Source organism: Garra rufa, chromosome 4, assembly GCF_049309525.1.
Source record: "Garra rufa chromosome 4, GarRuf1.0, whole genome shotgun sequence".
Lineage (NCBI taxonomy): Eukaryota > Metazoa > Chordata > Actinopteri > Cypriniformes > Cyprinidae > Garra > Garra rufa.
This window is the reverse complement of record NC_133364.1, coordinates 14,552,291-14,564,293: the sequence shown is the minus strand read 5'-3', so window position 1 is coordinate 14,564,293 and position 12,003 is coordinate 14,552,291. Positions and strand designations below refer to the sequence as shown.

Genomic DNA, 12,003 nt, shown 5'->3' with positions numbered 1-12,003 from the left:
TCATGAGTCCCTTGTTTGTCCTGAACAGTTAAACTGACTGCTTTTCTGCAGAAAAAATCGTCAGGTCCCACAAATTCTTTGGTTTTTGAGCATTCTTGTCCTTTTTTGATTTTGAGTCCACCTTTTCAAACTGAGGGACTCATATGCAACTATTACAGAAGGTTCAAACCCTCACTGATGCTCAGAAGGAAACACAAAGCATTAAGAGATGGGGGTGTAAACTTTTGAACAGAATGAAGATGTGTAAATTTTTCTTATTTTGCCTAAATATTGTATTTTTCACTGTTGAAAAAAACAGCGTATGCTAGTTAGGTAGGTTTTGATGCTGGTATGCTGGTTTAAGCGGGTCCTTTGCTGGCTAAAACCGGGATTTGTTTCTAATCTTGTCCTTTACACTTCATCCTGTCTACCTTATGTGTATCTTTCATCTCTGTTATTATATTGTGCATACATTACACATTACAAATTTATATTAATTTCAAGCTGCATGGGTAAATTATGGAAATCTTTTACACTTGAGTACATTGGGTATAAGCCGTTTTTTATTTATGCATATTTTCGCACACAGGAAAGAGTGTCAATGTCAGAAACTCTCTTGTCTAAGAAAACATATTTCTCTACTTTAAAATACGTAGATAAATATATTCTCTGTCTTTATGGATAGAAATATGGCACTGCTCTAGTGTGACTTTCGAGCCTTCGCACGTTAGTAAATACAAAAAACGTCATCACTATACGCCTTGCGTAGTCGTGAAATGATTGGCTGAAAGTGTTCTGACGTCCGATCCCGGAAGACGTGCAGTATAGTAAAAGCTGTCAGTGTGCGGTGCTACTACTGGCGAAATCACCTCTATTATTTTCACTTACTTTTATTCATTGATTTATATTTCATAATGTCGGCTAGAAATCCAGGAATGCGTCTTGGTGAGCCATTTTCTATCATATTATCATATTCGCCAAAGCAAAGCTTTTATGTTAAACACAACTGCTACTTTTTCCACGTGATAGTGTGAGCATTTAATTAAAAACAGAAGACAGAAATTAAAGTTTTCTGCAAACTATAAATGAGATACAGACATAAAGGTGTAATTTATTCAACATTGAACATGTAAAGTGCAAAGTATATTCTTAGTGTTATGTGTAGTTAATTTTTAACTCCATCTGAACTAATGAACTCTCTAATTCAACTTTCTGGTGGCCTTTGTAACGTTAGTTAATTTGTAGTTTAAATCTTAAATCTTTCTTTCTTCCATATATGCAGTTGATTTCAAACTAGCCTATATACAGATTAAATGCACTTAATGAAACTTACATGACTTGTGTATCATGACTAACATGGACCAGAGGGAACCAACAAGACTAAGCTGACTTTAACCCTCTTTTATTATTTATTCTTGGCTTATTTTAGATCTGGAATGGGTGTCGAAAGTCAGAGTCAACACTCAGGCTGTTCTGAAACGAGCTCAGCAGATCCAAGGACGCAAAGTGGCTAAGAAACAGTGGCAGGTAAAGAGTTTACTGTATTCCTGATGTTGCTTTATGCCAGCTCAAATACATCTTTGTTGATATGCATTGTTTTTGCAGGCTGCCTGGCTGCTGAAGGCCGTCACATGCATTGATTTGACAACCCTCGCTGGTGACGATACACCTTCCAATGTCCATCGACTCTGTATGAAGGCCACACAGCCAGTCCGTCACGATCTGCTGAAGAGCATGGACATGCACGATAAAGGTCTGTCACAAAGATGCCTCTGTCTGTCTGGAGGATTTTTACAGATATCACATGATCCTCTAGATGCACTTGAATGACTGCAGTTTGCAATAATGTAAAAGTATTTTTTTAATGTAGCTTAAATGTAGCTAAAAAAATATTTAAAACCTTTTACACTGCTGTGCAAAAGTTCGGGATCAGTAAGGTTTTTAATGTTTTTTTTTTTTTTTAAAGAAGTCTCTTATGCTCATCAAAGTGCCATTTATTTGATCAAAAATATAGAAAACAAAGTAATATTCTGAAATAGTATTGCAATTTTAAAGTAACAGTTTTCTATACTTTAAAATATAAATTATTTCTGTCATGCAAAGCTGAATTTTTCCATTTTTACCACAGCAATCAGAAATCATTCTATGCTCATTTATTATCAGTGTTGGAAACAGTTGTGCTGCTTAATATTTCTTTGGAACCTGTGATACTTTTTTCAAAATATTTTGATGAATAAAAAGCTAAAAAGAACAGCATTTATTCAAACTAGAAACAAAAACAAAAAAGTCTTTCCTGACACTTTTTAGGAATTGAACACATCCTTTATGAATAAAAGTAATAATTTCTTTCAAACAAAGGAAGAAAGAATACATTTACTGACGCCAAACTGAACAGTAGTGTATATTGTTACAAAAGATTTTTATTTTGAATAAATGCTGTTCTTTTTAACGTTATATACATCAAAGAATCTTGAAAAAAGTATCACAGGTTCCGAAAAATATTACCTGCACAACTGTTTTCAACATTAATAATAAATCAGCATATTAGAATGATTTCTGAAGCGTCATGCGACAGTGAAGACTGGAGTAATGATGCTGAAAATTCAGCTTTGCATCACAGGAATAGATTCTATTTAAAAGTATATTTAAATAGAAAATTACTGTTTTAAATGCAATACTATTTCACAATATTACCTTTTTATCTGTATTTTTTTAATCAAAAAACAGCCTTGATGAGCCTTTTCTTAAAAAAAAAAAAAAAACATTAAAAATCTTACAGATCCCATTTAACAAATTAATATTAGAAGCATTTTAGATCTTAATAATTGATCAATTCATTCATAAATTGAGATCCATGCTGATTTACTAGTACTATATTTGATCAAACCAGTACTTTACATCATAACTACAAATAAAAAGAGTTGTGAAAAACATGCTATGATTTTTTATAAATGCCAGATGTTTTTCCTATTTTCATGCCAGTAGATGTTTCAGTTTAAGGCTGTGAATGTAGCTTTGATAAAATAAATAAATAAATAAATAAATATAATCAAAGTTACATTTACAGCCTTAATCTGACATGCAAATTATGTATTTTTATTTTACAATTTATTAATATTTATTTGAGAATATATATATATATATATATATATATATATATGATAAAAATAAATTACAAAAAGTTACATTTACAGCCTTAATCTGAAACATATACTGCCATGCAAAAAGGTAGAATATTATTAATTAATTTATTTATTTGAAGTAAATGAATAAAACTGTAATGTTAAATTGGTTGTTAGTAGAAATAATTGTTGGATATTTTCAATTTTTTTGTTATAATATGTAATATTACTGTTTTAAATCAGTAAATAATAGTCTTACCAAGCCCAAAACTTTTGAACGACTATATATATTTTATTTATTATTCAATTTTATTTTATTAATGTTATATTATATTATCGTATAATTTAATTTAATTTAATTTAATTTATTTATGGTTAGTGTCAATAACATAAGCATAAGCATGCCACTGTAAATCTGCCCACTAGATGGAGACAAAGCTCTTTTCACAGAAGTTGATTGGCTGCAGAAATCAGTGACTTTTTAGTGAACAGTGTTTGCTTAATAAAAGTATTATGCAAAATAATAAGCATTGACATTAACAGGACTTTTAGGCATTATATATATACATTTTTTTTTTTCACTCAATTTTTTTACAGTTGTATCTTTATATTAAATTCATTTCAGTTTGTTTCAGAGTTTAACACAGTGTGTGTATGTGTGTGCATGATTTCAGGAATCACGAATGCAGCAGTCTGTGTGTACCCATCACGGGTGGCTGATGCAGTGAAGTCTCTTAAAGCAGCCAACTCTATTCTTCCTGTTGCATCTGGTGAGGCGTTTGAAGCTGCTTATCTTAAATCACGTTTCATTCCTTCTTCAAACATCTTCCCAGAGAGGGTGCAACCATGTTGTCTCACCTCACCCTGTTGCTCATTGTCTTTGCATCAGTGGCTACTGGTTTCCCTGCTGGACAGACACCATTGAAGACCCGTCTCGTGGAGGTCCAGATGGCCGTGGAAGATGGTGCAACGGAGATCGATATTGTCATAAACCGGACTTTGGCACTCACTGGGCAATGGACAGGTGTGTAAAATCAGAACTGCTAGCAAAAAAAAACTTTAAAAACAGTTTATTTTAGACTGAACAGCTGATACAACTATAAACGATTTTTCTTTAGTTCTAGTTGATAATTGGTGAACATACAACTGGGTGTCAGCTCATTTTTGTCTTCTCAGCTCTTTATGATGAGATCAGACAGTTCAGAGAGGCCTGTGGAGACGCCCATATGAAGACCATCCTGGCCGTGGGAGAGCTGGGAACTTTCACAAACGTCTACAAGGCCAGTCTGGTGTCCATGATGGCAGGTGAGAACATTAAGTGAACATTAACTTAAAAAGCGTAAAAGTCTAGATGTGTAATTATTTTACATTAAAATTAGTAGTCATTATGAAAAAAGTTTTTCAGGATGTTGATGTGTACTAAGGTGTCAAATATATACCTGAAACCTCTCTCTTTCAATGCATGATTCAATGCGTTTATATTAATATATTTTTAATATGTATTTTCATATATCTTTGCATATATATATATATATATATATATATATATATATATATATTACATTGCATTTAAAATTTTGATCCCACACATACACAAATATTTGTGTAACATATAATTGTATAAATTATCATTATTCTTACATTCCAAAAATATATACATTTGAATTTTAATTCTGAGATTGTTTTTACTCATTTATATTTTTAATATTTCTCGTCACATATATATTTGTATTTAGAATTTTCCATTATTGTTTAATAATAGTTTTAGTTTTTTAATTATTAAAAGTATTTAAGTATCTATTTATTTTAACATGTAATTGTGTAACATATAATTTATGTAACATAATAATTATTTAATTAATCATTGTTCATGCTTTTCAAAAATATAGAAATTTTAATTGAGATATTGTTTTTATTATTAAAAAAATACTTTAAATATTTATGTTTTAACGTATAATATGTAACATATCATTGTAACATAATAATTGTTTCAATTATAATTATTCATGCCTTCCAAAAATATATAAATTAAGTTTATTTCGGAGATTGTTTTTACATTGCATTTATATATTTTTACATTTTTTGTCTCATATATATTTGTATTTAGCATTATCTATTATTGTGTAATAAAAGCTTGAGTTTTCTATTATTAAAAATATTTTAGTAAAGTATTTATTCATTGTAACATATAATTTGTGTAACATATAATAGTTTAAATTATTCATGCCTTCCAAAAATGTATAACTTAAATTTAAATGTAGAGATTTGTGTATATATATACACACATGCATAATTTATGTAACATATGATTGTTTAAATTATCATTATTTATGCCTTCCAAAATATATTTATAGCATTTATATTTTAATATTTTTAGTCATATATATACTAATAATGTGTAATATAAGCCTTATTTTAATATTTTTATTTTAATTTGCTTAAAATTTAAGTATTTATTTATTCGAACAAGTAATTGTGTAATATATTATTTATGTAACATATAATAGTTTAAATTATTCATGCCTTTCAAAAATATATAAACTTAAATTGACATTTAGAGATTTTTGCATAGCATTTATATATATATATATATATATATGCTTTAGTTTTTGTATTATTAAAAATATAAATGTTTTAGTTAAGTATTTATTTATTTTAACATGTAATTGTGTAACATATCATTTATGTATCACATAATTGTTTAAATTATTATTATTATTAATATTATTATTGTTATTGTTATTATTATTCATGCATTCCAAAAAAATATAAATTAGAATTTTAGAGATTATTTTTTACTTTGCATTTATATTATTGTATATGTAAAGCATTACTTTTGACAATTTATGTTTTTGTTTATTTATTTATTTTTTATAATTGTTATAATTAAACATACTGTATAATTTTATTTATTTATTTATATAATTACCTTTTTTAGAAGAATACACAAATGTGTTTAGGTGTCTGTGTTTCATACTTCCTGGTATGATCAATACTAAGAAGTAATGCTTGCCTTAACAAGTTTGATCATTTGCCCACAGCGTGGCGCCATTGCTCATGGTTTCTGTGCTCCGCATCCAGATGTCCAAACACACACGCTCCCACACGCTCCCACACACACCCACACACACACACACAGAGCAGGCCAACGACTGTATGCTTAAATAGCCATTGCACATTAAGCCGATTACTGTACCCAATTGTCAGCGGCTCTGATAGGGATCGTTATTAAAATGCATTGCTTTTGTCGCGGCGCTCATTCCTTAATCTCCCCTTGTTCCTATGAATTGCGTATGAGGTTTCTGAAATTGAATGATAATTTCACCTATTAATCTGCGACGCCGGAGCTATTTTACTCCCACGCTCTCCGGCAGTGTCCCCCCGCTCCGCCGCAAATGAATAGAGCTTCATTACTGTCGCCCGCGTTTAATAACCGTTATCCATTATCGTGTAATTAAGACTCCCCAGAACGAATCTCAAGGATTATGTCAGTTTGAGGGAGAGGGTGAGCGAGAGAGTGAAAGAGTGTCGGAGGAAAGGGGAAGGGCTGGAAAAAAGAGTGCAAAAACACATAGAACGTATCTTTAATGAACTGGAAAATGTTCATCTTGTTCTGCGCCGTAATGAACAGTCATTAGACATGAGGAAGGGCAGGCGGGACTCGGGTGCTGGGGGTTAGAGCTGGTCCACAGTTTGTGCTTCATCCATTAGAAGCGTCATTTTATCTTCTATTTTTATCGGAACGCTGATAAACCGTAATTGGCTATGAAGGAGAGGAAGGGAGAAATGAAAGCTCTTATTGATGAACGAACGCACACCCTCTGCGCCCTGCCGACGGGACCATATGTTCTTGTCTCGCCGCCCCTGCCCTCGCGACTAATGTCCTGTCGGGGTGCAAAAATCTGACGCCTCTCCGAAGTGCTTGAATGGAGGTGCTAAAAATGTGCAGGACTTTCTATTTTCAGAGCTCGTCGACCGACTCAACTTTGACCTGTCCGTCTCAACAAAACAAGTGTCGGATGGAAGTTTTTGCAGTTGTTAATGAAGTTACAATTAGAATTGCTAACCAGTGTGACCTGAAGTATGCAGATGCATTTTGACTATTAAACATGAATGTGTCAGTTTTGAAACTGAAAATGTCACGTGGTGTAATCCTCAAGTAAAAATTAATAGCATGTTTTCTTTACAACTTGAATACATGTGATCATGTTCAAAAAGTTTTTAAAAATATTCTTAACGGTCAAAATTATTCACAATATGGTTAGTTCATTTTTTTTTTATATCATATTTTAAGGTAAATATATATATATATTTTTTTTGGGAGAGCCATCACATGACATTTAGCAATCTAAATTAACCATATTATGATATTCATTAAAAAAAAGTCATAAAATTAATTAAATTATTTGATATTTTAAGATTTGGACAAAGCTTTTCATATAATAGTAATATTTCATAATCATAATTATACTTAAACTGTATTATTATTATTATTATTATTAATAGTAATAATAATTAATTAATTAATTTTTGTAAAATGTATGCCAAACTAATTAAAAGTTTTTTTTCAAGAATTTAATACTTTTTAAAATAATTGTAAGATAAATTGTAAATATAAAAGTATTAATTATTATTATTTTGTAAAGTGTATGCCAAACTAATTAAAAGGGTGTCCTTTTCCAGATTTGAATATTTTTTAAATAATTTTAAGAAAGATTATGTATGTAAAATTAATAATTTTATTACTATTATTATTATTATTATTACTTTTTTGTAAAATGTATGCCAAGCTAATTAAAGGAGTTTTCTTTTTAAGAATAATAATTTTAAAATAATTTAACGAAAAATGATATATAAAAGTTTCACTTTTATTATTATTATTGTTATTAACTTTTTTTGTAAAGTGTATGCCAATCTAATTAAAAGGGTTTTCTTTTGAAGAATTTTTAAAAATACTTTTAATATATATATATATATATATATATATTGGAATTTTTTTAAGGTGTATCCCGAACTAATTCAAATGTGCTTTTTTTAAAAGATTTGTATTATTTGTTAATACTTTTAAGAAAGATTATGTATGTGAAATTATTGCTTTTATTATTTTTATTATTACTATTTTTATATTTAATTCAATTATTATTATTACTATAATTTTTTTGTAAAGTGTATGCCAAACTAATTAACAGTTTTTTTTTAAAGATTTTGATAATTTTTTAGTAATTTTAAGAAAGATTATGTATGTAAAATGTATAATTTTATTATTATAATTTTTTTTTGTTAAGTGTATGCCAAACTAATTAACAGGATTTTGATGATTTTTAAGGCATTTTAACAAAGCCAATGTATGTAAAATTATAAATTGTATTATTATTATTATCATTACTATTATTTTGTAAAGTTTATGCCAAACTAATAAAAATGGGTTTCTTTTTTAAGATTTGATTAATTTTAAGAAATAACACACACACACACACACACACACACACACACACACAGGAAATAAATAATTATCTAAATTGGCTTTTTTGCCCTAAATAAGCATCAAAGCAGACCAGGCTTCATCCTAGTACTCAAAAGGTTTTGCATCTCCTGTGTTTTCTAGGATCTGACTTCATCAAAACATCAACCGGCAAGGAGTCTGTCAATGCCACTTACCCCATTGCCATAGTAATGGTGCGTGCCATCCGTGACTACTACTTAAGGACAGGCCATAAGGTAAATGACCCATTGCACCTCCAAATCACCTAATTTTACATCCCTCATCCAGCCTGTTGACTGACACATTTGTTGTTCCTCAGGTGGGTTTCAAACCCGCGGGTGGCATCCGTACGGCACAGGAGTCTGTGGTATGGCTAACCCTGATGAAGGAAGAGCTTGGAGACGAGTGGCTAAATCCTCATCTTTTCCGACTAGGAGCGAGTAGCCTGTTAGCTGACATCGAACGGCAGGTAATTAAACCAACACAGTGTTTCACACTCTCAAAACCGCTCTATTCTGGCTTCAGGTGTGATAAACTGATAATTACCAGCCATTATGGACGGAAACAGACACTATTTAGGAAGGGCGACATTGTGACCCTGGTCTCCTGTGGTGAATAGGATATAGATTAGCCCTTTTATTTATGTATTAGGCTAAATGCAGCTGCTTTGACAAAGCTTTTATCAGCTTTGCTGAATTATTATTTTTTATCTGTTTTTTTTTATTCTTACAGATTTATCACTACGTCACCGGACGCTATCCAGCATATCATGAACTTCCTATGGCCTGAATCTGAAAAATCAGGAGACATTTGAGCCAGTGAAAACTGTTCAGATCAGCTGATGTAATGGAAAGATGGAAAGATGTCACACTTGTTTATGAGGTCAATTATGAAAAGAAGTCCCAATGTCTTAAAGGGATAGTTCACCCCAAAAAAATGAAAATTCTGTCATTTACTCACCCTCAAGTTGTTTCGGACCTGTAGGAGTTTTCTTTCATTTGTTCCAAACAGTTGACGGTAGCCATTGACTTCCATAGTATGGAAAAAAATGCAATGGAAGTCAATGGCTACCAGCGTTCTTTCATTCTCAGCATTTTTGGGTGGACTATCTCCTTAAATCTAGTATCTATCATAATGAAGAAATTATTTTATTATTGTACTGTAGGAACTTGAGATATAAATGTATTATCTTGTATTAGTTAGCTTGTATAATAATTCAGAGCGAAGAACATTTCTGGATTTCTGGATGACATGGTGCAACCTGAACCATCAGAAGTAAAAGTGCTCACTTTACGTCAGCGCAAAGGCCTCTTGCATCACTTTCTCATATCTGTGATTCTCAGCAGTAGTTGTTCCTCAGACAAGCGTACAGATCTCGTAAGCTGCACCTGGGGTTACGCTATCACTGTCCGAGGCTGATGTTATTTGACTTCCGCTGAGCTAATTTCATTAATCAAGCGCTGGATGTCAGAAGTGTGTGTTTGGGATTAATTAAGAGGGGTTAAGAGAGTTTAAATGATCAGATAAAGCCGCGTGCCAGTTAGAGCTTCGTTTGAAGACAGAACTTTCTTGTTCGTCTTCCTCTTTCTTCTTTTAATTAAGAGATCTCGGGCCGTGCCCTTGACTGGGATGGAGGATAAATGACTGAATTAATTGTGGAATGGGGAATGAGCCGAGAGGTGCGAGCCGAGCGAGAAGGAAACTTCCGTAAATTCAGACTGAAAACTGTAGTGGATTTGTGGGGGGAAGTGTAAGTGGATTTGTATTCACAGAAAAGTGATAAAATCTGTTCTCACAAAGCTTAATAATACCTGCATAAACACTATTGTAGGGCTGGTATTAGCATTCCTGAGAGAGCCACAGACAGCAGGATCCAGAAAGAATCAACTAATTAATGCTCACATAGAATTATTTAGAACTTAATTAAAGCCCAGATTTGAAAGAAAAAAAGGGGAAAAAAAACCTTTCGAAAAATGTTTATATATAATCTGTCTGTCCTTTTTTTGTGTATCCACCTATCCGTGCGTCCATCTGTCCACATGTCTCTCAGCTCATCTATCTATCTACCCTCCTGTCCGTTTATCCATCTATCCTTCTGTCCTTTTGTACATCAATCAATCTGTCCATATATCTATATATCTATCTATCTGTCCGTCCGTCTACCCATTTGCCAGACTATCTATCTGTCTGTCCATCTGTCTATTTGTCCGTCATTCGTCTATCTGTCTATCCTTCTGTTCTTTGGTCCATCCACCTGTCCATATGTCAATTTTTCTATCAATCTCTGTATATGGTTATCCTTCTGTCCACCTGTCTGATAGTCTGTCCTTTGGGACATCTGTCCATTTTTCTATCCATTTCAGTTTGTATATCTGTCTCTCTCTGTTCACGTGTGTAAGTTCATCTCTCTTTCTATCCATCCTTCTGTCTATCCTTCTTTCCTCTTGTCTATCAATCTGTCCATCCATCCATCCTGCTGTCTGTCTGTCTGTCTATCCTTCTGTCTATTGGTCCATCTATCTATCCAGCTGTCAGTTTTTCTATCCATTTCTGTTGAAATATGTCTATCCTTCTGTCCACATGTCTGTCAGTTAATCCTTCTGTCCGTTTATATGTCTATTCCTTTGTTTATCTACCTATCCTTCTGTCAATTTGACCATCCAGTTATTTTTCTACGCTTCTCTGTTTATATATCTGTCTATCCTTCTGTCCACATGTCTGTTAGTTCATCTGTCTTTCTATCTATCCTTCTGTCCATTTATCTGTCTACATTCTTTCCTTTCATCCATTTGTCTGTCTGTCTGTCTATCTTTCTGTCCTTTTTTTTGTCCATCCATTTGTCTGTCCATCTTTCCAGTCTCTGTATGTTTGTCCATCCTTCTGTCCACATCTGTCCATCCATCCATCCATCTGATAGTCTGTCCTTTGGGACAACTGTCCATTTTTCTATCCATTTCAGTTTGTATATTTGTCTCTCTCTGTCCACATGTGTGTAGGTTCATCTCTCTATCTATCCTTCTGTCTGTCTATCAATCTATCCATCCATCCTGCTGTCTGTCTTATGTCTATCTTTCTGTCTATTGGTCCATCTGTCTATCCAATTGTCAGTTTTTCTATCCATTTCTGTTGGTATATGTCTATCCTTCTGTCCACATGTCTGTCAGTTAATCTGTCTTTATATCGATCCTTCTGTCCGTGTATATGTCTGTTCCTCTGTTTATATAGCTATCCTCCTGTCAATTTGACCATCCAGCTATCCATCTGTCAATTTTTCTATGCACCTCTGTTTATATATCTGTCTATCCTTCTGTCCACATTTCTGTTAGTTCATCTGTCTGTCTGTCTATCTTTCTGTCCTTTTGTTTTTTGTCCATCCATTTGTCTGTCCATCTGTCATCTGTATGTCTATCTATCTATCTA

The 12,003-nt window shown here is 32.3% G+C and overlaps 1 protein-coding gene across 1 annotated transcript; it reads left to right on the top strand.

Moving 5' to 3' along the window:
• Nucleotides 1-793: 793 nt before the first annotated feature.
• Nucleotides 794-9,881, top strand: dera (deoxyribose-phosphate aldolase (putative)). The gene is made up of 9 exons (XM_073838235.1): nucleotides 794-924; nucleotides 1,409-1,506; nucleotides 1,585-1,732; nucleotides 3,776-3,871; nucleotides 3,991-4,125; nucleotides 4,278-4,406; nucleotides 8,707-8,819; nucleotides 8,903-9,052; nucleotides 9,316-9,881. The coding sequence occupies exons 1-9, from the start codon at nucleotides 894-896 to the stop codon at nucleotides 9,370-9,372; spliced, it is 957 nt and encodes a 318-aa protein (XP_073694336.1). The 5' UTR covers nucleotides 794-893; the 3' UTR covers nucleotides 9,373-9,881.
• The last annotated feature ends 2,122 nt before the right edge of the window (nucleotides 9,882-12,003 follow it).